Here is a 27,942-nt window from a genome sequence, read left to right as displayed (position 1 = left end):
GCCCCCGTCCACTGTCCCCCCAGGGTCGTACCTGAACCAGCAAGCGGCCCACAGGGTCCGCGCCCCCCGATACTCCCGCCATGGATCAGCCCGGCGATCAGATCCCTTCACCGCTTCTTCTGCTGCCATGACGACGAGACGCGCTCCAGAGCATACCATTTAAAACAGGGGGAGAAGGAATGTTCCATCTAGCTCGATACAGCAAAGACAGGGCGGAAGTGTTACAGTTGCCATGAGGAAGTTAGGTTGTTGCCATGCGGAAGTGTGTTGGGCAGTAGTACGGAAGAGGCAGCGGTCCAGCCATGGCCTCTGTCCCCTGTGTTCTCCTCACTAGCTGTGCTGCTGGATTTACCGAGGAAGACCTAGTGACACGTAAGGCTGCATGTCCGGTGTACAGCGGAGGGGAGGCTGGAGTGATGGGACCCTGCTGGAGTGTAGGACACTAGGTGACTTGTGGGAAGGCTTCTCTCCTGTTCAGTAGCCAGGACCTGAGCTGTCAGAGATCTGATGACTTCTGTGTCAGCCATAGTTATCTGTTCTCAGACTATAGGGGTGCGGAGATTGTGGGGGTACCTGGACCCCATCGCTCGCCCTCTATGGGACCGGCATTATATATGGTAGTGGGGTCTTACTGCAGATGTCCCACACATTGCAGGATCTAAACCCCATTAATGACCGGCCACATTTCCACTTCTTCCAGGAGCCATCACTCTTGTATGTTCCCATTGACATTGCTGTATGAGGGCTGTATTTTTTACAGGAGTTGTAGTTTTGATTGACACCTGGAAAGCGGGAAAAAAATCAAAGTGAGTTTAAATGATGAAGAAAAAAAACAACAATTCCGTCCTTGTCGTTTTGGGTTTTGTTTTTACGGTGTTCATTGTGCAGTAAAAAAAGACTTGGCCTCAGGGTCCTCCTTGTCAGTACCAGGACTGTGGAGTCAGTTGGTGTCCATTTTGGTATAAAATGAGCCAAGTCCTAAAATATATAATAAATTATTACAGTAGCACAATGCAGGATGTGCTGTAAATGTTTTCATAAGAATTTGGGAAAGTTATGAAATGTCCTATAAATGTCTGTTCTGTTCCTGATCTAAGGATCTCTGCTTTAGTTGAGATGAATCTGTGCTGCACTTTATGTACACGCTCAGTAGTGAGGCCCGGCTGCACTTTATGCACACGCTCGGTAGTGAGGCCCGGCTGCACTTTATGCACGCGCTCGGTAGTGAGGCCCGGCTGCACTTTATGCACGCGCTCGGTAGTGAGGCCCGGCTGCACTTTATGCACGCGCTCGGTAGTGAGGCCCGGCTGCACTTTATGCACGCGCTCGGTAGTGAGGCCCGGCTGCACTTTATGCACGCGCTCGGTAGTGAGGCCCGGCTGCCCTTTATGCACGCGCTCGGTAGTGAGGCCCGGCTGCCCTTTATGCACGCGCTCGGTAGTGAGGCCCGGCTGCCCTTTATGCACGCGCTCGGTAGTGAGGCCCGGCTGCCCTTTATGCACGCGCTCGGTAGTGAGGCCCGGCTGCCCTTTATGCACGCGCTCGGTAGTGAGGCCCGGCTGCCCTTTATGCACGCGCTCGGTAGTGAGGCCCGGCTGCCCTTTATGCACGCGCTCGGTAGTGAGGCCCGGCTGCCCTTTATGCACGCGCTCGGTAGTGAGGCCCGGCTGCCCTTTATGCACGCGCTCGGTAGTGCGGCCCGGCTGCCCTTTATGCACGCGCTCGGTAGTGAGGCCGGGCTGTGGAGTCGGAGGTTTGGCTTACTGACTCCACAGGCTGGTCAGAACGATGATGATGATGATGATTGTTTGATGATGCCAAACTTGTATAGTCTGTTATTTATCTTAGTGGTAAAAAATAATTTAGTTTGTGTCACTTTTTTTAGCTTGTTGAATGTGCTAATCTGTAATTTTTACAGATACCATTATGAGATCCTTTTTTGTCTCATTTTTTGGTAGAGGTTTAGATACAAAAAATAAATGGCAATTATTTTTAACAACCTTTATGAAAGGTATATATTTTCATAGATTAGGATCAGACTTGTTTTAGTCCCCTTAAGGTCCATTTACACTGCAAGATTATTTTAGGAACGCTTGTTTCATCATCATCTTGGAGTCTAAACAGGCCGCCGATCACTCGATGAACGAGGACAATGCGCCTTCGTTCAGTGAAATGATCTTTTGGTTTGGTTCTTGGCAGCGCATCGTCCTTTGTAATCAGGACTCCGCTTCTGAAAACAATGGCAGCTGATGTACATGGGACAGTCTTTCAGATTAGTTATAAGGATTATCCAGGACTATTTTTTTTTTTTTTTTTTTTTTTTATACTGTGAGCCTAAAAACTAATAGGCAGGTAGTTCCTAAACACAGACAACTACTTGCCTGTTCAATCCATCACCAACTCAGAGTGGTCACCGACCACTTCTGCAGACCGTTCAGCTGCTCCAGGTCAACAGGGCTTTTCCAGGCTGCTCTGTCGATGTGACTTCACCAGAATCTGCAGAATCACTGTCAGTAGCTGTGTATGACACTGTCTGTGCCACAGAGTTCAGCGTCCGGCACAACAGGCAGTTAGTTAGCAACTACCTGCCCCTTAATTCTTAGACCTGTAGTAAAAAAAAAAATTAAATAATCTCAGATTACCCCTTTAAGTGCCGTCTTCCTGAATAAACAGGCTATTAAACGACCGCCAGTCAGTAAATATTTTAGATCAGCGGTCAATTAACGATGCAAAACTGGGTAATGTAAACCCACCTTTCTGCAGTCTTTTGATTGCTTATACTATATACTGCAACATGGCAGTATTGCAGTATATAGTGAGGTTGGCGTTCCCCTGTGTAGCTTAACTACCAGCTGGGCTTCATAGCAGATCAGCGATGGCAGCATCAGGGGTTTTCTGTAGGCCCCCGCCTGCGATGGCAACTCATCGACCACTCGCGGTCACAATTGATCAGTTTACATACTGTTGTCAGTGATCAGAGTTTGGCACTGACTGCTTCTGTTAGCGTCAGATGACAGCTGAATAACACTTCTGGCATGTGCCGCATATGGCGTGGGCCTAGATCCTGAACCCGCCCCATACACCTGCACCTGACAGACGTCCTACATATACAGCGAATGTCGAATGTTGTTAAAGTTACGCCTTTGGCGAGTAGTATAATCCATCTCCAAAAGGGATATTGGGCCAGACCCTTACAGGGAAGATTTCCTGCGGATAAATCCACAGCAAAGCTCCCCAAAAAATAAAATAAAAGCAGTAATAAGTGGTGTGACACAGAGCTATGAATATGGGAAGCAGAGTGGGAAGTACATATTGGTGCGGCTGATAGATGAGGAGTGAGGCCGCGTCCTTCTAGGAGGCCCGCGTCCTTCTAGGAGGCCCGCGTCCTTCTAGGAGGCCCGCGTCCTTCTAGGAGGCCCGCGTCCTTCTAGGAGGCCCGCGTCCTTCTAGGAGGCCGTGCCAGTTGTGCAGGTGAAGGCACCTGGGATCTTGTAGTCCTGATGGGAGTTGGGATACTTCTCTTGTCCGAGGTCTTTATATATGAACAGGCTTTACATTATTTCTGGTTACAGCGAATGTTCCTGTGTTGGAGAGTACAGGGAGCTTCTGACTCCTTGCTGTTGCCCCCCATGTTTGATGTGCCATTACTAATACAGTGCACGTGAACACTGCAGCCAATCACTGGGATCAGCAGTCTCCTGCCGACTACCTCAATATCACCGCTGAGCCGAGCCATAAGCCGCCTGCTTGGGGTTATTCATGGCACGTACCGGCTTGTTATGTAATTATTGTTGGGATCCACCTTACCACTTATTACAATCTAGTCTTGTACGTCCGGTGGCCTTAGGCTTTGGGAACAGCCCAGATACCGGCACACTATACATCTAACCTGATAGAGGTGGTCCGTTCGATCAGTTCTGTAGAGCTCTCCAGTACTGATGTCCGACTACAGATCAATATTGGCAGAGGAAAAGGCATTATCTTAGAAGATACAATCCTTATTATCTTGTGGCCGCTGCAGTGATGCTCGTTACTGATCCAGTATTATGGTAAACCACTAAGGGAAGCTGCCACCTGTCATTATTTCCCCTGCAGCGTCCGGGTAATATTATATGAAGACCAGTTAGGGGCTTCAGTTGGCCACAGTGAGAGCCACTCACAGAGCCACGTGTGCTCTGGCTGCTTACATGCAGCGGATGGAATATCTGGCCAATAATACCATTGGCCATGGTGGAGTGTACCTTCATGCACCTTTCATGGCTGTATATAATCTGTACAGAGCCATAGGGCCCTTACTGTAGGGTCTAATAACGAAAGTCATATGAAATTGGGGGCATGCAGGAGAATTTTTTTTTGTTAGTTTTGGAAGAATTAAAACAGGAAAAAAAAATGTTTGATTTACCATTACACTCTTACGTTCTGCTATATTCTCCCCCCTACATACATCCTTTTTAAATGGAATCTGTCAGCAGGTTTTTGCTTTGAAATCTGATAGCAGTGTAATGTAGGGGAAGAGATCCTGATTCCGGTGATGTCACTTACTGGGCTGCTTGGTGCATTTTTGATACAATCCCTGTTTTTTCGGCTTCAGATGTATCACAGCTAAGTCCTCTGGGCTGTATATAATCCCACGCACACAACAACTGACTGCAGCTTCCTGTACACTGTGAATTGTTATCAAGCTGCCATTCAGAGTTGGGGGGGGGGGGGCTGAGTTACCCAGATTAGCCTGACTGGCCTCTACAAGACGTGTAGTCAGGTAGTGATAATCTGCTACAGATAAAACACTGATTGTATTGAAACTATAGCACACAGCATAATAAGTGACACATCCCTGGAATCGGGGTCTCTGCCCTTTTTTTATGCTGCACTCAGATAAATTAGCAAAAACCTGCTGACAGATTCAGTTTAAAGGGAATATCTGGTAGCGATCATTTCCGCATCTGGAGGTGACCAGTGCCAATGATGTCACATCTACAGCTCCCTTACTGATGCGCCGACGATGTCACATCTACAGCTCCCTTACTGATGCGCCGACGATGTCACATCTACAGCTCCCTTACTGATGCGCCGACGATGTCACATCTACAGCTCCCTTACTGATGCGCACTTATCAGCAGGTATTGTGCACCTGCCCTATTGATTAGAATAGGATCTTACACAGTACCTTCTGATCATGCAGGAGTCCTGGCAGGTCCTCTGCGCTGCTCACCTCCAGATATTCCCTGTGAGGGAGAATGTCTCCATATATACGATACCTTATGGATCCCATGCACCATTGCTTCTTCCATACAGTTTTGTGGCATGTGCTTATACCTCTTGTATCTTACCTGCTTCCTTCTAGACTCTGTATACACACCCTTAGAAGTCCTGTCACATCACTGTCTATTTCTTGGTTTTCCCTGGCCATGAAGGTGATCGTTCTGTGCAAGTCTTTATGGCCGTGAGGACGAACCACTAGGCGGCTGTCAGAGCCATGTTACAAGTCACGTCCTGCCTCTTCTGAGGGATTTATGTTGGGACCTTTGTTCTGATCAATTTTCTCAGTATCCAGCATTTCCTTATTATTACGGGTGATATTTGTAGATCAGCTGTACAGCAAGCAGAGGTAGTGCAATACTACCAGTGTGTTCTGTGGGATCAGATATACGGACTAGGCACATATAGACGAGATGCTTCAGGAGCGCAGGATCACACCAAGGACTTAAAGCGCACCTGTCAGCAGGATTGTGCTTAGTAAACCTCATACACTGTCATGTGGGCGCCGTTACACTGAGTAAAATGATACCTTTGTTAATGAAATCCGTCCAGTGGTTTTTATAATCTTTATTTTCATTTCCGCTATAATGAGATGCTTGTGCTCTGGGGCGGGACTTTACGGAGGGGCTGTAACTGGTGTGATTCTAAAAGAACCACAGGACGGATTTCATCAACAAAGGTATCATTTTACTCAGTGTAACGGCGCCCACCTGAGAGTGTATGTGGTTTACTTGGCACAATCCTGCTGACAGGTGCGCTTTAAGTCCAAACCATTGTTCACACACACGTTCATTCAAAGATGCCCAGTGATCTAATGCTATATCTGTTATGCAACATTCACACATCTAGGTGAAGTGTCGGTGTGCTGCCCCATTTTTATTTTTTTTTTTATTACTCCGGAATCAGACTCATTGAGTATGTCCTATTATAGGCCTTGGAAGAGGACATGCTCTAAGTTTCACAGATCTCATTCTTGGATCTGTCATCTTAACTGATGTCTGAACACATCCATTTTACTCAATGGGTCCATGCACTGTCTGATTCAAAAATTGGGCTGTGCGCGGACACTGCCTGTCTTCTGGCCACTGCAGCCAATAATGACCACCAGGCACCAAGTGACCAAAAAAAACAACAAGACATCATCACTTCCTGTTCTGCAGGAGACAACCAGAGTTGCCCTCCCTGCTTTACACTGCAGCTCTTTCTGTGTGGTGTACCAGACCTGATATTCCAGGAAAGTTGATTTTCATTACAGTAAGGAAATAATAATTATAAAACCTTAACTAAGCAAAATGAGAAGTCAGTTGTGTGCCACGACCTTGATATCCAATTTTACAGTCTGGTTGGGTGGAGTTGGCCAACGTTGCGATGACTTTCTGTAGCCGACCTGAAGCGGCCAGCAGTGGCTGCTTGTGTTCCTATTTCCTTTCATTCCAGCTCATAGTGCTGTTTTTTGTGTGTTGAGCCCAGAATATAGGACGCCCCATGGAGAATAACCCAAGCGTTGCGCATTTGTGGTGGAGTTATGGACGAGGCGGCTTTAAGATCTGTCAATAATGGAGGTGACGAGAAGCCAGTTGTCGGGAAACCTGACAGGAGCCTTTTTGGGGCTGTGTGCATATTTCTCGCTCACATTGGGTTCCTCTCGCTGGGAAGGCACATGTTCAAAGCACATTCCTGGGATAACATTTGTTTTGGAGGCACAGCCTGTCTGAGGCAGCCGCTCTGTGTTTTACAACTGTCTGCGAGGCGGGCACCGTACTGTAGTTTGGGAGACTTAATAGACAGTCAATAGGAGAAGCAGCGCTTATCAAGACTACTCTGCTGTATCATGATGTGTATGGAGCATGCATGGCCGCCAGAGAATCTGGAACAGGAACCATCATTTCCAAACTTTTTTTCATAAATCAATAGCACAAGTGGTGATGAGGACCTTTCCAATATTTCTTATGAAGCCTCTGATCGGACTCATTCACACCCCTTTGACAAAATCTGCAATAAAAACACTTGCAGAACATGACCCATTGATTATCCCCAATGAATGTGGCCAATTCCTGGCGGATCAGCAGTTGAAACTGGAAATCCAAGGTCGACACCTGATGTTTTGGCGCAAATTCCTGAGCAAAAACATGACAATTTTTCAAAAAAATGTTGTGATATATACCTACCTTGTATGAACATGAACTTTATTGGTTCTGTTTTAAGCTTTATTTATAACTTTTTATTTCTTTCTTTTCTGGGCAGAAAATAGAAACGAATGCAGTTTGTTTGTTTTTTTATAGCGCCTTTTTTATTTTTATGTTTTTAGTCCCACTAGGGAATTTGATTGTACGATCGCTCTATTAATACATTGCAATATTTCAGTATTGAAGTGTAATGGGCCAGTTAGCCCCTCTCTCTGTCTAAACGCTTAGATACCACAGTTGGTATTGCCTGCAGCATCTAAGGGATTAAAGGGCCAGTCCGGGGGTCTTTTCTGATCCAACCTGTTGTATGAGAGCGAACAGTACAACACAAGGGGTTACATGATTCATTTTAATGGGAAAACAGTCACTGATATTAGTAAAAAAAAATGTATCTGAAGCCTGGAAAAATGTATCTCTTCATATGGTGGCCTCCTCGGTTAAATACTGTTTAGTTACTGGGAATTTAATAGTCACAAGTGATTAACCTACACTAAAAGGTGCAGTGCATTTCACTAGGATCATCCATTATTCAATGAGTGGTGGACATCTAGCTGCCAGGACCCCCACCGATCCTGAGAATGAAGAGGCTGAAGCAGAGGTACCACCTTAATCACCAACGTTCTTCTTGGATGGTGCAATCTGATAATAACGAAGAGTAGAGAAACTTGTCTTACTAATCTCTATCCAGAATGGAAGTTGCCCGGTTATGTACAAGTAGACCCCAGTGACGTTAAAGGGAGTGTGAGTCCGGCTTGGCCGCCATGTTCTATTGTAGTTTTTCTTTCAGTTGAAAAGATTTCTTTTGGTCACCAGCTTCCAAGTCATCTTCTCGTCATTTTAGCACCGTGCATTAAACTCTCTGGTTCTTGCAGAAATCATTGGAGCAGAACAGCTTCCTGCACCGGTTCAAGAAGCGGAGGACGTGCGCCAGTACCCATGGAGGATAGACAACAAGTATTACTCTGCCAATGTGAATATCTGCGTTGTACCCAGCACAGCACATGTTACCACTCTGGTGGCAGAGTCCGTCCAGGCTTTCATTGTATACTTTGACAGCACAACGGTAAGTATCCATGGTCACATAGAGAAAGTAGACATTACCATGTTCTGGATGGGTCGATGTTTTGAAAACCCTTAAAGGGGTATTCCCATCCCTATGATCCTATCCCAATATGTAGTAGGTGTAACAATAATAATATTAGCAAATGCCTCCAATTAGAAATGTAGTCTAGTTCTTCTGATTCGCTATGTCTCTTTCCTCATGTGCAGGCATTGCAGGACCTTAGGTATCCATGGTTGCAACCACTGATATAGTGACCGTTAGCTAGTTGCTAGTAATACTAAAGATACTTGTGTAGAAAACCGTAGCACAACTGGGTCTGGTGCACAAGCAGGGTCCAAAACCATTTGACAGCAAACAAAAGCTTTGCACTCAGATGGAAATGATTTTTATATATATTTAATCAGTCCGAAAATAGCACAGATGTTTCAGTCCACAGGACCTTCATCAGTATACCGACTGATCAGGATAGAGATTAAAAGCAGAGGAAGGAAGGACACAAGCTGCACATATAAAAATCATTTCCTTCTGAGGAAGCTTTTGTTTGTTGCACATGAGGAAAGAGACACAGCGAATCAGAAAAGCAATACTACGTTTCTAATTGGAGGTATTTGCTAATGTTATTATTTTTGCACCTACTACATATTGGGATAGGATAGTGGGGATGGGAATACCCTTTTTAAAGGAGATCTGCTGGAAAAGCCACTGTTTTCCTGCGTTTGGCGTTGTTTCTCTTTTGTTCATGCACCTCTCCATTTCTGAGATGTGGTCCCATCTTCCATGTGCGTAAATCTAGTCTTTTTATACAACTAGGCATGATCCTCAAGAATTATCCCATAGAGAGAAAAAAAATCTATCTATCTATTAGGGCTAGTAAAAACAAGTTGTAATGGAAGCGTCTTTTTTTTCTATTTTATGTCCTGCTTTTTATTTATTTCACACATTGTGCCCACTTAAAAGGAACCTGACATGTCTTATCTGCTATGTAAATTGCCCCTGGGAGAGCCGCACATGCGCTATGACGAACGGCTCCATCCACACACAGTGAAGCTGGGAACTTCACTGCACACGCGCCAGGAGCAGCTCACCGTAGTGCATGCGCAGTAAAGCTGAAAAGTACACAGCCTCCCTGCGCAGGCGCGGGGAGCCGCTCATCATAGCGCATGTGGCTCCCAGTGCTGGAAGCCTTACTGCCTGGCCGTGATACTGCGCAAGCGCCCCACAACTTCAGCGCTCGCCGGGAGAAAAATTTAAATCCGTTTTTTTTCCCAACTGATTTCCCCTGTATATGAGACTTGAATATTAGCCCCAGTTACAGGGGAAATTTAGCCTCCTCGCTACATAGAAGAGCTGATCTGGGTCTGTTAGGATCCAGCAGCTCCTGATGGCTCCCTTCACCTTGCGGTCTCATGATTACGGGGACCAGAGGAGGAAGCACTGTCAGCGCTTCCTATACTGTATACTCAGCACTTGTTGATGGCAATATACAGTGACATTTTAGAACATCGCTGCAGAGTTGAACTTGGACCGCCTAAACGTTTATAGTATATGGACGGTCCAGAAGTAGATAAAAAGCTGTAAAAACACTTTTGGACTGGTGTAAAATAAGTTTGGAAAAGAAGGCTTTGTAGTTTTTGATTCATTTTTGTCCCACAGGATAGGTGAAAGCTGATCGGTCGGGGTCCGTCCACTGAGATTTGCACAGATCAGCAGATTGGGGAACTTTTATCCTCCTTGGAATGGAGTGGCAGTGCACATACCCAACCCCCGCTCCATTAACTCCTTATGGGGCTGCGGAGTGCTGCAGTCTATTTTACTGGTGACCCCATAGAGAATAAAGCATCAGTCAGGCATTTGACCCACAGCACCAATTTGTAATGGGGATAAAATTCCCCAATCTACCGATTTGGTGCAGGTCTCAGTGATGGCACACCCACCTATCGGCAAGTTAACCTGGTTTCACTTGACAACCTCTCTAAACGTTGGTGGTCTAAATAGGTCATAATTACCCAGAATCGAGGTGATTGGGGCTGTCGTATAGCTATTTTTAATGAAGGAAGAAAGGCTGAGAGACCTGAATGGGTAAAGAGCAAAGGTGAAGAATAGGAGTTGACAACAGAAGAAGGTTGATATATAGAGAGGTTAAGAGCGTGTTAAAAGGGTCAATTATGGAGGCCCACCAAAGGTCTGGAGTATCAGGGAGGTAAAGGACAAGCCACCAGGGTAGACAAAAATCCTCAAAATGACCCCTCTACCCAACAGTGGAGGGCATCGGATGTCAAAGCTGAAGAAACAAGGTAAGTAATGTGTAGAGGCTGAGGGTATGTTTTGTAGGAGTTTTGCTACTTTTCCCTAACTTTTCACATGAGTGATTCAGCAGCTGTTGAGTAAATGTGTGGATACCAAAGAAAACATTTCAGGCAGTGTTTTTTCCTCCAAAACGGATAAACACTCTGAAATAGCTTCCACTACTTGTTTGTCTGCTGAGTGGAAACTTGAAGTATGTAGCCACCTGAAATTGCAAGTTCACCTTCAGATATTAAAGAATACACAACTAATCCACATTTTGTAAATGCTTAGTGAGAATCCTGGTCTTATGGTAAACTATCAGGGAAACTGTTCCTAAGCAGTGCTATGCCCGTCAGCGTAGTGCAGACTGCCACTTCTGGTTGTCTGTATTCTGCTTGTGGTGCATCAGACAGGGGACGAAATCAAACCACTGCTAGTGAGGCCATGGTGGATTTGAAACCTCTGCAGCTTTTCTGCTGTATGTGCAAAAGTCTAATATATTGTACTGTGTAAAATTTTAGTCAAGTGTGGAAACAATGCTGCAAATTAAGAATGCTTTAAAAATAGAAGCCTTAATAGTTTGATTTATTAAAAACAAAATGCAACATGAAGGAACAAAATAGAAATCTAAATCAATATTTTGTGTGACCATCCTTTGCCTTCAAAACGGCATCAAATCTTTTAGGTACACTTGCACACAGTGTTTGAGGGAACTCAACAGGGCGGTTGTTCTAAACATCTTGCAGAACTAACCACAGATCTTCTGTGGATGTAGGGTTGTGTAAATCCTTCTGTCTCTTCAAATAATTCTACACAAACTCAATGATGTGGAGATCTGAGCTCTTTGGGGGCCATATTATCACTATTAGAACTTCATGCTCCTCTTTCTGCTGAAAGTAGCTCTTAATGACATTGGCTGTATGTTAGGGGTCATTGTCCTGCTGCAGAATAAATTTGTAGTCAGTCAAACGCCTCCTTGATGGTATTGCATGATTGATAAGTATCTGCCTGTATTTCTCAGCATTGAGGACACCATTATTCCTGCCAAATCCACAACTCTAGTTACTGAAATTCAGGCCCAAATTTGGCAGGAACCTCTACCATGCTTCACTGTTGCCTGCAAACACTCATTGTACCAATCTCCCGCCCATTAGTAAATAAACCGCCTTCTATAACAGCCAAATATTTCACATTTTGACTCGTCAGTCCAGAGCACCTGCTGCTATTTTTCTGCACCCCAGTTCCTATGTTCGTTGAGTCGTTTGGCCTTTGTTATTAGTGTTGAGGGTATGGCTTTTTAGATGGTATTTCTCAATGAAAACTACTTCTTGACAGACTTTCCAAGCAGTAGATGGGTGTAGCTGGTGTAAGGGGGTTGGTACTCGCTCAGCTGCTTTCAAGGTAATCACACTCTCCAGGTAAATGAAATATAGCCTTGTCCGGCACAAAGTAACAAAACAAGCAAAACAATCCATACAGTGCTGCAGATTCGCCCGCTACCAGTCTGTGTCCTGTAGCAGAGACGCGCTGGAGGTCTCCACACCTCCAGCCACAGACCCCGAATGAGACACTGTCTCCATTTTATATACACTCCCTGGGGGTGGGGATATGTGAGCAGCCAATCCCACCCGTCTCTTATGACTGCTCGTAAAAATCGGCCCTGATACGCCCAATTAATCCTCTCATCTCTATGTGTGCTGGAGCATGCTTTCCTGGTTTTACATCACTGAAGCTGCCAACCTCAGCGATACACATCTCCCGTCAAGGACATGTCCGGCAGCCATCTTACATACTCCCCTCTGCCCAAAGCCGGGGGACTTGGCACCTTCTGCTAATAAACAGTGGCTTAAATACATTATGGGGTGCTCTTCCCTATTATCCTCTTGTGATAGGACAGCACCCAGTCCGACATCTGACACTTCCATCTGGACTACAAACTCCTTTTGAGAAATCCGGAGCCACCAGCACTGGCTGTTTACATAGAGCCTGCTTTAGTTCCTGGAAAGCTATCTCTGCTTCTGAAGACCACTTAGCCATAGCCGACTTTGTCCCTTTTTAAGGAGGTCTGTCAAAGGGGTGGCTACCATGGCGAAGTTGGGGATGAACCGGCTGTAGTAGCCCACGATGCCCAAGAACGCTCTGACCTGTTTTTTTTGAGAGAGGTTGTGGCCAACCCTGGATCGCGTCAATTTTATTTATTTGGGGCTTGATCACGCCTCTGCCCACGACATATAGCCCAAATACTTGGCTTCCTCCATGCCCATGGCACATTTCTTTGGGTTGATGGAAAACCCCGCCTTCCGTAGAGCATTGAATATCGCCTGGACTTTGCTCAGATGGCTTCCCCAATCCTGGCTGTAGATCACGATATCATCCAGGTAAGCCGCTGCATACTTCTTGTGGGGAGCTAGGATCCGGTCCATGGCTCTATAGAAGGTAACTGGAGCCCCTTGCAACCCAAACGGCATCTTGATGTACTGGAAACAGCCATCTGGAGTTGAAAAGGCTGTCTTCACCTTGGCATCTTGGGCCATAGGAATTTGCCAATACCCTTTTGTGAGGTCAAGGGTGGTGATGTACCTGGCCGGCCCTAGCCTTTTAATTAGTTCATCTACCCTGGGCATTGGGTATTAATCGAACTTAGAGACCTCATTCAGTTTCCTATAGTCATTGCAAAACCGCCATTCTCCATTTGGTTTTGTCACCAAGACTATGGGACTGGACCAGCCACTCTTGGATTTTTCAATTACTCCCAGATTTAGCATCCGCTTCACTTCCTTCGAGATTACCTCTCGGCGGGCTTCGGGAATCTGATACGACTTCAGGTTCATTCGAACATGAGGCTCCGTAAGCACCTCATGTTCTACGATCTGAGTGCACCGAGGTAGATCCGAGAACAGGTCCTTTTTCTGTTGCAGCAGCTCTTGGCATTGTTGCTTCGGGGCACGTGACAGTGATTCTGCCACCTTGACGTCTCCCACATCGGCTTCCGACTTTGCCACCAAACATGGAGTTTCCACTGGCTCCCTATCTTGCCATGGCTTTATCAGGTTGACATGGTACACCTGGTAGGGCTTCCTTCTCCCAGGTTGGTGGACCCTATAGTTGACATCGCCAACCTTTTCAACCACTTCATAGGGCCCTGCCACTTGGCCAGGAATTTACTCTCCACTGTAGGTACCAGCACCAGTACCCGGTCTCCAGGATTGAAGTGTCTGACCCTCGCCGACCTATTATACACCCTCGACTGTGCCTCTTGTGCTTTGAGGAGGTGGTCTTTCACAATGGGCATTACGTTGGCAATTCTTTCTTGCATTTGTGCCACATGTTCGACTACACTCCTGTAGGGTGTAGACTCAGCCTCCCAGGTCTCCTTTGCTACGTGTCCAGGAGTCCACGGGGGTGCCAGCCATACAACAGCTCGAAAGGGGAGAATCCAGTGGAGGACTGTGGTACCTCTCTGATGGAGAAAAGAAGGTACGGCAGTAGGCAGTCACAGTCTCGGCCATCCTTCTCTACGACCTTCTTTAACATGGCCTGCAAGGTTTTGTTGAACCTTTCCACCAAGCCGTCAATCTGTGTATGGTAGACTGAGGTCCATAGTTGTGTGATTTTCAGGATCCTGCACAACTCCCTCATCACCTTTGACATAAACGGAGTCCCTTAGTCTGTTAAAATCTTTTTAGGCAACCCCGTCCTGGAAAAGATATGGACCAACTCCCGGGCTATACATTTGGAGGATTTTCGTAGTGGCACGGCGTCTGGATACCGTGTAGCATAGTCCAGTACGACCAGAATGTACTGATGTCCTCTGGCGGACTTGACCAGGGGTCCCACTAAATCCATGGCGATGCGCTTGAACGGGAACTCAATGACAGGCAAAGGCACTTAAGGGCTATGGAAGTGAGCCACCAGCTGACAGGTGGGACACTACCTACAATAACTCACGATCTCTCTGTGACACCCGGGCCAGTAGTACCTCTGGATGATCCTTTCCTGGGTTTTTTTCGACCACCCCTCCCCCCCAGATGACCACCCAAGACATGCGCATGGGCCATATCGAACACCCTGCGTCTGTATGGCCCTGGCACTAGTAACTGCTCAATTACCTCCCCTCTGAGCTTGGTGACCCGATATAGTAACTCCCCATTTACGGCTAAGTGCGGATATCAGGTGTCAGCCCCCGGCTCCTGAGCAATACCATTAAGAACAGTTACATTATTAAATGCCCCTTTTAGGGTTAAGTCCCTGAGCTGGGCGGTTCCAAAGTTTCCCCCGGACACCTCCAGTTCAGGGATGTGGGCCTCCGGGGATGCTGCCTCACCCTCATCCTCATCCCCAATAAGCACACAAAAGGGAAACTCGTCGGCTGCAGCCTGTGATGAGGTTTCCTCAGGGGTGACTTGGTTGTTGCCCAGACAACCTGGCTTCCTCCCACTCTCCCACAAGTCCCAGAACAAGGCAAAGTCCCGACCTATTATCACAGGGTGCAACAGGTCCTTGACTACGCCGACCTCATGAAACTCTGTGCCACAGTTTGTGTCTATGACCACTCGGGCCACTGGGTAGTCCTTAGCATCCCCATGGATACAACGAGCGCCAACCTTTTTCCCCAGAACCAGCTGATGAGGAACTGTGGTCCGTACTAGGGTTACCAGACTCCCCGAGTCTAGCAGAGCAGTCACTTGCATACCATTCACTGACACGAGGCATGCCTGAGGTCCCTCGCCTGGTTGAGGGACAGCACTGCAGGCAGGATATGCAAAATATGAGCAACGCCGTCCTGCGCTGAAGTCCATAGGCACAGTTGTCATGGGGCACCAGGTGGATATGTGACCTAGGGTGTAACATCGCTAACATACTATGTTATTGGGCGGGACCTTTGGCAGCAATTCGGACCCCTCCTGGGCTCTAGGGCGCCCCCCCAGATGTGGCTCTAGTTCCCCTCTTTTGGGTGTCCACCCCCTTTTGGGAACCCCAGTATAGAGACGCTACGACCACGGGTTTTTCCAAGGAACTTTCCACCGCCTGATACCTTTCCACCAACCCCACCAGGTGATCGGCATTATGGGGATCTCCCTGGGCAACCCGGGCTTGCACCGACCTTAGAAGGGAGTGGATGAACCTGTCCATGACGACCCTTTCCACCATCTGTGCTGGGGAGGAAGATTCAGGTTGCAACCACTTTTGAAGCAGGTACAGAAAGTCGAACATCTGGGACCGGGGAGGTCTGTCACTGCAATAGGCCCAGTGGTGAACCTGTTGCGCCCTGACAGTGAGTCACTCCCAAGTGCACCAAAATTTCAGTTTTTTATTTAGCGTACTCCTTTGCGTCCTGCAGGGCCAGGTCATAATAGGCTTTCTGCGGCTCGCCCATTACATATGGCGCCAGCACCTCCGCCCACTGCTCCAGAGGTACTCTCCCGCTCCGCCACCCTCTCAAAGACCGTCAGGAATGCCTCTACGTCATCATCCGGAGTCATCTTTTGCAATGCTTCTTACTGTCTTCTTGAGATGCGAATCATCTCCTGGAGTTGGGGGAGGGGCGGCCTCTCTGCTGTGAACTTCCCCGCTAGAAGATCCATCTGCCGTTGTTGCTGCTGAATCTGCTGCATCAGGAGTTTTAGTCTCTTGCTGCATCTGTTGCTGCTCCCAGTGCTGCTGTTGCAGGCTCTGATGCTTCTGCAAGTGCTGCTGGTGCTGTTGTTGGCTCTGAAGCAGATGTTTGAGTAGCTCCTCCATGGTGCCCGACATCTCTGGCTGGCTGGCGGCCTTTACCCAGGACAACCACCGATCTCTGTGGCAGGTACACGTTTTCCTGGAATCCTGCCCGCACTTCGAGCACCAATTGTAAGGGGGTTGGTATTCACTCAGCCGCTTTCAAGGTAATCACAGGAGTAGGTTTCTTTAAAAATGTCCAAGGTGGGTTTATTCGGACTTCATAAACCGCACTCTCCAGGTAAATGAAATATAGCCTAGTCCAGCACAAAGTAACAAAACAAGCAAAACAGTACATACAGTGCTGCAGGTTCGCCCGCTACCAGTCTGTGTCCTGTAGCAGAGACACGCTGGAGGTCTCTACACCTCCAGCCACAGACCCCGAATGAGACACTGTCTCCATTTTATACATACGCCCTGGGGGTGGGGATATGTGAGAAGCCAATCCCACCCGTCTCTTATGACTGCTCGTAAAAATCGGCCCTGATACGCCCAATTAACCATCTCAGCACTGTGTGTGCTGGAGCATGCTTTCCCGGTTTTACATCACTGAAGCTGCACAACCTCAGAGATACATATCTCCCGTCAAGGACATGTCCGGCAGCCATCTTACACTGGTTATCACTGGTTGATGTCAGTTCTGAGCTGTTGGCACTGCTGGACATCTACCAATTTAGAAGGAAAGTAAGCATAAGATTTGTTTGGTCAACCATTGCATCCTTTTCAGCCTCAATGTTGTCCATTTTGTTTGAGTCCTCAATGCTAAGAACTACCGGTAGATATTTATCCATCATGCAATACCATCAGGGAGGCGTTTGATTGGCCCCAAATTTACAGCCAATGTAATTAAGAACTATCTTTGGCATAAAGAAGAACAAGAAATCCTGGCATTGATTATTTGGCCCCCACAGAAAACTGATTTCAACATTTGAGTCTGTCTGGGATTATATCAAGAGACAGAAGGATATGCGCAAGCCTTCATCCATAGAAGATCTGTAGTTAGTTCTCCAAGATGTTTGGAAAAACGTCACTGCCAAGTTCCTTCAAAAACTGTTCAAGTGCAAAGGGCGGTCACCCCAAATATTGATGTGATTTTAGATTTGTATTTTGGTTATTCACTTTGCATTTTGTTAATAGTGTATTTTTTTTTTATCAAATTAACAATTCTATTTTTTAAAGTGTTTATACTTTGTGGCATTTTTCCACACCCACTTTTGCGCAGCACTGTATATACTGCCTTTATTTTTATCAAAGATTAATTCAAATCATCCATTTGAATGTTCTTTTTCATTTATTTAATGAGCTATAGCTGGTTGGTCATCTTCAAATAACTTTCCATATACAGAATGCCAGTGCCACTTGACTCCTCAAATAGCTGAATTGTATAAATAGGGTATAATGGGTATATATAGGGTAAAAGTTATTTTCTTACCACACACATTGGGTAATCTATCATGGATGAATTGTACTAGTGAGGGCGACTGCATCCAAGAAAGAGCCCCTTCTCACATCAAAGGGTGAAAATGCGGGGGACCGAATGGGGTTGTGTTGTGCATCAGTCAGGAAGACTGTAGCTCTAAAAATTCAGGTCATCCGCTGTCAGGAGGATCAATGAATAAGTTGGAATTCAATGTGCCCAATATTTGTGGCCCAGGGAGATAAGCGGCTCCAACAGTATCTGACAGCAGCTAATCCTCTGGCAGTAATTAAATGATTGACCAATACCCATCATATACCCATGTCCTGCTTCATTTTATGAGGGAAACTCTATAAAACACTTGCGCTATAATAACCCTTGTCAACCTCCATCGTACGTGTACTTCAGATGCAGGGCACATATATTGAGCAGACTTAAAGGGTTTTTTGATGAATAAAGTTGATTTTAATCAGTAGATCTTGGAATAATAATAACTTCCACAATTGGATGTGTTTAAATAAAATGTTCCTGTGCTGAGATAATGTTATAAATGTGCCCCTGCTATGTACTGTGTAATGGCTGTGTCTGACCGTACAGGAACATGGTCTGATCATACCACATCTCCTGGACAGGGGAGGAAGCAAAAGACTATACAGACATTACAGCAGGGGATCACAGCTGATTCTTTGTGTGAGGTAAAACATTGCTTAAAAACAGGCACAGAAATGTTTTATCTCACAATCCGTTGCGATCCCGTACTGTAATGTCTGTACACTCTTTTGCTTCTTCCCCTGCCCAGGAGATGTGGTATGATCAGACCATATTCCTGCACTATACTGATCATATAACCCTATATTGTCATTTTTAATGGTAGAACTCCGGTCTGGAGAAGGTGTCTTCTTGGCTTCCACTGCTTGAAGACTGGCTGCTGGATGTTATGATCTTGGTGTGTGATCGTGCCTGTGATACAGGTGAGGAGTAGCCCTGTGGTGATCATGGAGTTAATAGAATATGCTCGTTCACTTGTAGCCCCCTCTGTCCAGCAGAGGGCCGCTGCGTCATGCTTCGCCTGGACCACATTTGTGGTTTACCGTTTAAAAAAAGCAGGCAGGACACCGTAGGAATATCAAAAAAGTGAACAAACTTTTAATTTGCCATGTGTGCTAAAAATGCATTTTTTTGCACACATGGCAAATTAAGTTTGTTCACATTTTTGATATTACTACAGTGTCCTGCCTGCTTTTTTTGTATGTATGTACAGTACAGACACACCTTCTCATTTAAAGATTTTTCTGTATTTTCATGACTATGAAAATTGTACATAGTAGTCACCGGAAATGGTTTTCACTTCACAGGTGTGCCCTGTCAGGTTTAATAAGTGGGATTTCTTGCCTTATAAATGGGGTTGGGACCATCAGTTGTGTTGTGCATAAGTCAGGTGGATACACAGCTGATAGTCCTACTGAATAGACTGTTAGCTGCTTTTTTCTAAGCAAAGAAGTAAAGAAAAATCAGTGGCCATCATTACTTTAAGAAATGAAGGTCAGTCAGTCCGAAAAATTGGGAAAACTTTGAAAGTGTCCCCAAGTGCAGTTGCAAAAACCATCAAACGCTACAAAGAAACTGGCTCGCATGAGGACCGCCCCAGGAAAGGAAGACCAAGAGTCACCTCTGCTTCTGAGGATAAGTTTATCCGAGTCACCAGCCTCAGAAATCACAGGTTAACAGCAGCTCAGATTAGAGACCAGGTCAAAGCCACACAGAGTTCTAGCAGCAGACACATCTCTGCAACAACTGTTAAGAGGAGACTTTGTGCAGCAGGCCTTCATGGTAAAATAGCTGCTAGGAAACCACTGCTAAGGACAGGCAACAAGCAGAAGAGACTTGTTTGGGCTAAAGAGCACAAGGAATGGACATTAGACCAGTGGAAATCTGTGCTTTGGTCTGATGAGTCCAAATTTGAGATCTTTGGTTCCAACCACCGTGTCTTTGTGCGACGCAGATAAGGTGAACGGATGGACTCTACATGCCTGGTTCCCACCGTGAAGCATGGAGAAGGAGGTGTGATGGTGTGGGGGTGCTTTGCTGGTGACACTGTTGGGGATTCATTCAAAATTGAAGGCATACTGAACCAGCATGGCTACCACAGCATCTTGCAGCGGCATGCTATTCCATCCGGTTTGCGTTTAGTTGGACCATCATTTATTTTTCAACAGGACAATGACCCCAAACACACCTCCAGGCTGTGTAAGGGCTATTTGACCAAGAAGGAGAGTGATGGGGTGCTACGCCAGATGACCTGGCCTCCACAGTCACCAGACCTGAACCCAATCGAGATGGTTTGGGGTGAGCTGGACTGCAGAGTGAAGGCAAAAGGGCCAACAAGTGCTAAGCATCTCTGGGAACTCCTTCAAGATTGTTGGAAGACCATTTCCAGTGACTACCTCTTGAAGCTCATCAAGAGAATGTCAAGAGTGTGCAAAGCAGTCATCAAAGCAAAAGGTGGCTACTTTGAAGAACCTAGAATAAAAGACATATTTTTAGTTGTTTCACACTTTTTTGTTAAGTATATAATTCCACATGTGTTAATTCATAGTTTTGATGCCTTCAGTGTGAATGTACAATTTTCAAAGTCATGAAAATACAGAAAATTCTTTAAATGAGAAGGTGTGTCCAAACTTTTGGTCTGTACGGTATATAATTAATTTTCATACATTTATAGCCATGAGCACTTCTTAAATCTGCATATATGTTATAGACTATTCACACTAACACTGTTTGCAGTGCTAATATGGATTAAAGTCTTCACGATTCCTTTTTTTAGAGCCTCATTTGATTTTTCATGAATTTTAGCACCTGCTAAGTAGGTTTTGTGTTTGATGGCATTTCTGCTTTCCGCCCAGGTGTGAGCCGACAGATGGCGCAGGAGTGGTGTATACAGCACGGGTTCGAGTTAGTTGAATTGAACCCTGAAGAGCTGCCGGATGAAGATGGTAGGTTGGCAAATTTAGTGGGTATTTTGCCCATCAACCAAGAATGTTCATCCCGCTTACTTCCATTTTAATCTTTTATGTAGACGATTTCCCAGAATCCACTGGTGTCACTCGAATAATTCAAGCTCTTAATGCCAATGTATGGTCCAACGTGGAGATGAAGAGTGGTATGTGGTGGAAAAATAAGGTCTAAAAATATGGTTTTGAAAGGACATCACTTTAACATGGAAATAACCCTATCTCCAGAATAGATTTCTTTATATTCTAATAGACCAGTATCAACCCCTTAATTCTGAAGATCAGTCAGGGGCCCAATGGTTGGCTCCGCAGTGATTATATGGCTATTATTATCCTAGAGACATGACATCAATTCTTAAAATGATTAAACCTCTTTAAACTGGATCTGTCACTAGATTTTACAATACAAGCTGTATGATTTATTAAATGTATCTTACCTGCTGAGTCTGAGGTATTTACTTTGAAAATCCATGTTAGAATGGTTCAATAACCCTGATAGTGAACACAGCTGCAGCTTGTACTGAGCAGTGTGCAATCTCAGCAGGGAGGAGGGACACTGAGGAGCTAGATCTGCCTAGATAGGAGTATATTGAGTTTCAACTTTCAGATAGGACTATACAGCCATTTTGACATGGATTTTCAAAATGAACATATCAGCCTCATCAGGTCCAAGAGATCTGTTTATTAATGTATCCAAGTTGTATTGTAAAACTTGACAGATTGCCTTTAAGCTACATTATTGGTAAGCCTGTCCTACAGTCACTGCCATGAAACTAATCTGTTTTTTGACAGAACCAAATTTTAGTGATTAAACAATATAACAGACCGTTGTAATGAATAAGTTTCCTATAAAGATTCTGCGTGAAATCTGTTTTCTGTCCACAGCCTAATGGAAGGGCATATTAGCTCCCCAAATCTTCTGTTCAGGGTCCTCCATGAGTTTGTATTGCAGACATGCCCCCGACCTGCTGACTTACTCCATTTCCTTATCATTCTAGAGCCATCTTACGGGATCTTCAGCTCATTGGCGGCCATGAACCATAGCACAGAGAGTAATGGGGATCCACAGGCTAATGTGAGTTTTATGGGATTATCAAGATCTATGCAACCATGAAGAAATTTGATATGTTTCTTGTGTAAATCCGCAGAATGTCATAAATGCCTGAGATCCGGGTCAGACCAAATGTATGTGAAAAATTATGTGTGTGAATTGAGCTAAATTGTTTATGGATAAATGGTTCCTTTCAGGTGTCGGTGTGCGGTGGAGCCGCCACATTGCCTTCCACAGATCAGGGGCGAGCTGGTGACTCCGGCAGTCCTAGCGATTCTCAGATTGATACTGTAGTAGGTGAGTTTTCTATCACATGCTCTGATGATCATTTTCAGATTCCTCCAGATAAATCTTGGCCTCCAGCAACAAGAAGTGAATTGTCTCCATTACCAATCATGTGGTTGGATTACATTGGAGGCATTATTGATGAGGACCATGCGTACCTCTCTCTAGACATATGAAGAAGCGGTATATAGGGGCCATGTCGTCATCCCTTCACCGTAACTAATAGTGTAATGTCGCGAACATGTATTAGCCGCTGGCGATATCTACACATGTACAGAAAGTCAGGGCTCAGTATAACTAATGACTGCTGGCTTTATATGTGAAGTGACTGTCCCCTTTAAAATAGACCCACAACAGGTCATGTAATGTTGTTTCTTGCAGCTTTAGTGATTGCATTTTATTTTAGCAATTTTTTTTTCCAGCCTGGTCTCCTGCTAAAAATACACTTTAAAGATATATAATACAAAAATTCACTGTTTAAATAACTCTTGTCATCCCCAGACCCTATGCTGGATCTTGATATTAGAGAGCTCGCTAGCCTTACTTCCGGGGAAGGGGATCTGGAAAATTTCGGTCGACTTTTCAATAAACTTCAGGAAATGAAAGGTAGCGCTCATCATGTTGAGAAAAATTTGGGGTTTCACACTACTGTTTAATATGGTTTTGCCAAAGATGTCTGGTTAGATACCAAAATTACATTATTACGGGGAACCTGTCAACTCCAGAAATGCTGTTTACCTGCAGGTAAACCCCAGCAGTCAGTTTAATGGAAGAGCTGGCTACAGGACGAAAACAAAGTGTTTTGGGGGAAGCAGTGAACAGTCATCAGCACGCTGTAATCACTCCCCGGTACAGTGATTGACAGCCTGCTCTGCACACACTGCACACTCACTGCGCTCACTACACACTCACTGCGCACACTGCACACTCACTGCGCACACTACACACTCACTGCGTACACTACACACTCACTGCGTACTGCGTACACTGCACACTCACTGCGCACACTGCACACTCACTGCGCACACTACACACACACTGCGTACACTGCACACTCACTGCGTACACTGCACTCACTGCGCACACTGCACACACTACACACTCACTGCGCACACTGCACTCACTGCGCACACCGCACACTCACTGCGCACACTACACACACTGCGCACACTCACTGCGTACACTGCACACTCACTGCGCGCACACTGCACACTCACTGCGCACACTGCACTCACTGCGCACACTGCACACTCACTGCGCACACCGCACACTCACTGCGCACACCGCACACTACACACTCACTGCGCACACTCATGCTGCACAGCTGGCTGTTGTAGTGGTGGGCAGTGATTGCAGGTGTGTTCACTGTATAGTGAGGGGTGACTGTACCAGCTCCTTGCACCACCACAATGACTGGAAGCGAGCGGCTGCAGGGAGAATAAAACTTAATTTTCTCAGTCTCCGCACTTCCAGTAAAAAAAGCTATGCAGGGTATAAATGCCATTTTCTTGCAGATTAACCCTACAGATACAAGCACATAGCATTTCACAAGGTGACTGATGGGTTCCCTCTAAAGCAGATATGTCAAACTCTGGCCTGCAGGGTGAGTATATTTGGCCTGCGACACCGGGCAGGTCCCCCGAGTATATTTGGCATCATTTTCCCTCTGCGTCTCATCGCAGCAGACGTGATGACGTCATTACAACGCACCCACTGGACCGAGTTGTGGGCCCATTATACTGTATGGTGCATTATACTGTATGGCCCTTTATACTTTATGGAGGACTATGTGGGGCCATTATTCCGTATGGAGGACTATGTGGGGCCATTATTCCGTATGGAGGACTATGTGGGGCCCATTATACTGTATGGACAACTATGTGGGGCCCATTATACTGTATGGACGACTATGTGGGGCCATTATACTGTATGGAGCACTATGTGGGGCCCATTATACTGTATGGAGCACTATGTGGGGCCCATTATACTGTATGGAGCACTATGTGGGGCCCATTATACTGTATGGAGGACTATGTGGGGCCATTATACTGTATGGAGGACTATGTGGGGCCATTATACTGTATGGAGGACTATGTGGGGATTACAGTTGGAGAATCATAATGTGATGTCACCATTAGTGTTGAGCGAGTATGTTCTATCAACCCTTTTGCCGAGTATGCTCGGCCCGAGCTCCGAGTATTTATTACATGGGAGGAATGTCTATTTCTTACACAATCCTCACATGTAATAAAGCTGTCAAACAGCTTATCACTGAGCAGCTGTAAATACTCGGAGCTCGGCCCGAGCATACTCGGACAGAACATACTCGCTCAACTCTAGTCACCATTCTTTGTCGGGGGGATTGAGGGATTGGAGTACAAGTAGGATCATCATACCAAGCGTGTTGAGGAGTTCACTGTGGGGGTATCATACGGTGTTTATGGGCACTTTGTTGGTATCACTTTATTAGCTGTATTATTCAAGGTTTTCTTACATATTTAAATTAGGTTATTGGGCCATGTGCTTTTTACAGCTCTTGCATAACATATATTATTCCAATATTTTATTATACGATCTATAAAATTAAAATGTACTCTGTTTCGTGGGACATCCCCCTTTTAAGTTTGTTTCCATATGAAAAAGTTCATAGTTATAGTTGATGATAAGGAAAAACTTCCTCAATTGTAGTCATTTTTTTAATAAATATTACGGTTGGCCCGCCACTTTGTCCAGGCTTGTAATTTTGGCCCTCTGTGTATTTGAGTTTGACATCCCTGCTCTAAAGGGTTTTCCAGAATAATCTTTAAATGTATTCTATGGATAAGGAGAGGAGGATGGTTTCTGTTTTGATTCCTCTCGCATAGTCAAAGCAGAAGTTTGCTGAAGCCCAGCCATGTAAATGGTCACCATTTCAATAGATCTCTCCAGCGTCCCTGCAGGGCAAAGGTATGGGCTGATTCACCTGACTGTGTTGTCTCTAAAGCAGACCTAGGCAAAGTGCGGCCCACCGGCCACATCTGGCCCTCTGGCTGTTCCTGTCCGGTGCGCTGACAGAGACAGCTGAATGGTTGAAAACAATGGCCACAGGCCACATCGTGCAGCCGCCTGCCCAGTGTCCCGATATCACTGCTATCTTCATCCTCAGGATGCCAATAGCAATGAATCATTCAGTGTGTGCAACTGAGACCGCGGACATAATGATGTCACTTCATCGCGTCTGCTGTGCAGAGCGTCCGTACACACAGCAAAGACCAGAGCAGAGCGCCGGGGAAAATGGGAGCGAAGTATGTGGTGTTGTTTTTGCTGGATTGTATCTATATGAGGCTATATGGAGGCTTATACTGTATATGGGAGATCTATGTGGGGCTGTTAGTGGGCTCATACTGTATATAGGGGGCTGTGTGTGGGATCATACTGTATATAGTAGGCATAATAATGATATTAGCAAATATCTCCAATTAGAAATGTAGTATAGTTCTTCTGATTAGCTACGTTGGTTACCCTATGTGCAGGGCATTAGAGTGGCTTAGGTATCCATGATTACGACCACTCCTATAGTGACAGTTAGTTGTTAGTGATCGTAACCATGGATACTTAAGCTAAGGCAATGCCCTGCACATAGGGTAAGAGACATGGCTAATAAGAACTATACTACATTTTTAATTGGAGGTATTTGCTATTATTATTATTACACCTACTACATATTAGGATAGGATTTTTAAGATCGGTATTCCCCTTTTAAAGTTTTTCCTCCCAATATTCAATTGTCATACAAATTTCCAAAATGTTTTATTCTTCTCATCAGATAAAGCTGCCTCTTTGCCACATGAACAAAGGAAACTTCATGCAGAAAAGGTAAATTGCATAGTGGTAATGCCTACTCCGTAATAAAAAAAAGTCTGTGCTCGTAAACCTGACAGTGTGTCCTCGACCCAATCACCGCTCCAATATTTTTCACGTACTGGATTGAAAATGCTTCTGTCGCTGATATTGATTCTTTGTCACATTTTTATTCGTTGTATTTGATAACTTGAAAGGAATCTGTGACCAGATCTGAGAGCAGCGTAAATTGGGGCCAGGGACCATGATTCCAGCACTGTCATTTACTGGGTTTCTTGCTGTAGTTTTGATAGACCAGCAGATAAAACATTATTTTATCAATGGTCTAGTCCTTGATAGTCATGAGCTCCCTTCACAGATGGGAGAATCGATTATCCGTATTCCAGCCCATCGACCAGCAATCTGTGACCACCAGACGGGAGGTCTGTGAATCTACTTGCTTCCTGACATTCACGGCTCTTCTTTTGATTAGCCAAGCTAGCCAAACTTCATCATTACGGCATGATGTACACACAATTAGCCAGCCCCGTTAATGCCAGGAGGTATGGAGATTAGCAGGTCTCCAGTACAGCGGTCACACATTACTGTCCTGGCTAATGGACCAGAGTTCAGTGAATTAATTTTCCCATCTCTACTACATCTCAGGAGTTCATCATTGGAAGGCTAGTAGAGCTGCACCAGACAAAATACTGTTTTATCAAAACTACAGCAAGAAGCCCAGGAAGTGACCCAGCCCTGGAATGAGGGTCTCTGTCATAATTTTATGCTTCCCTCAAATTGGAAAATACAAACCTGGTGCTATATTCCTTTTAAATAGACAGAATATTACTGTTATGACCAGAAAAGACAGCAGTGTACAATTGGTGTATGCAGATATCTGAACACCATAGAGGGTGGGTATTCCAATCATGACAATTTATGGAAAAATCTGAGCGGGTATCACTGTTTCTGTTACGCCAATAGAAGTGAATTGGAGTTACAGAAATGGCGTAGTTCAGCACCACTCCTCCTAAAATCTGGAGTTTTAGAAACAACGTAGTTCACTGTGTAGAATGGTGGAGATGGTAATACCTCTTTATAGAGCACCTCCAATCATGGTGACCTCCGTGTCTCCAACCAGGAAGTCCCTGGAGATGCATCTAGCATTCTATGGTTGTGTAGGCAACCTGAAAGTCTAACCCTATCAATATTATTCATAGGGTAACATGGAAAATTATTTCAGGCAGAGCGACTTGCTCCTTAGACATTTCTCTTTTTGATTCAAAGGTTGCCAAAGCGTTCTGGATGGCCATTGGAGGAGACCGTGATGAAATTGAAGGCATTTCTTCTGATGAAGAGAACTGATCAGAAGAAGAAGCGTTATGTATACTGCCAAGAGGCCATGAGGAATAACACCGTCACATATTTCTGTTGTGCTTATAGTGATTGTTCCTCACTTTTTGTACATTTCCTTCAAAGCAAGGAATTTAACGTCCCCCATATGTCTAGCACATAATCTCATCAATGATCCCCCAACTGTCTATTTATTAGAAAGAAACAAATCTGAATAGTCTATTTTATATTCATTCCCACATCCCTTCTCTGAGGTGTTGGGGAAACGGTGATCTGTTCTGTATGACGCGCGTCCATCCACCAGTGAACCAGTTTTGATAAAGGCTAGTTCTTCTGCCAGTGTCTGGTGTATGGTTGATACTGCGGCGATTTCCAGCTGTGATTCCATATGCAACTAACACTTTATATCCCTCAAAAATCTAAGTGATCTGGGCTTGATATTCAAGCTCCCTTCATGTGACTGGGGCCATGCTGCGGTAACCTGCTCAGTGGGT

The 27,942-nt window shown here is 45.4% G+C and overlaps 2 protein-coding genes across 3 annotated transcripts in view; one reads left to right on the top strand and one right to left on the bottom strand.

Moving 5' to 3' along the window:
* The window catches only part of IQCH (IQ motif containing H), a 131,113-nt gene extending 130,875 nt beyond the window's left edge, over positions 1-238 (bottom strand). For both annotated transcript variants that reach the window (XM_073653455.1, XM_073653456.1), the window contains exon 1: positions 32-238. In XM_073653455.1, coding sequence (XP_073509556.1) covers positions 32-82 — 51 coding nt within the window. In that variant the 5' untranslated portion in view covers positions 83-238. The remainder of the gene's footprint in view (positions 1-31) is intronic.
* On the top strand, positions 213-27,789 carry AAGAB (alpha and gamma adaptin binding protein). The gene is made up of 10 exons (XM_073653457.1): positions 213-372; positions 8,318-8,508; positions 18,804-18,900; positions 20,833-20,922; positions 21,006-21,089; positions 21,939-22,015; positions 22,189-22,288; positions 22,778-22,882; positions 26,082-26,131; positions 27,383-27,789. Exons 1-10 carry the CDS (start codon positions 303-305, stop codon positions 27,458-27,460), a joined length of 942 nt encoding a protein of 313 aa, XP_073509558.1. The 5' UTR covers positions 213-302; the 3' UTR covers positions 27,461-27,789.
* Positions 27,790-27,942: the final 153 nt, after the last annotated feature.

This window comes from Phyllobates terribilis, unplaced genomic scaffold, assembly GCF_046119375.1.
Source record: "Phyllobates terribilis strain yellow unplaced genomic scaffold, ASM4611937v1 Scaffold_11__3_contigs__length_659146591, whole genome shotgun sequence".
Taxonomy (NCBI): Eukaryota; Metazoa; Chordata; class Amphibia; order Anura; family Dendrobatidae; genus Phyllobates; species Phyllobates terribilis.
The sequence above is the reverse complement of the archived record's forward strand: the minus strand, read 5'-3'. Positions and strand labels throughout refer to the sequence as shown.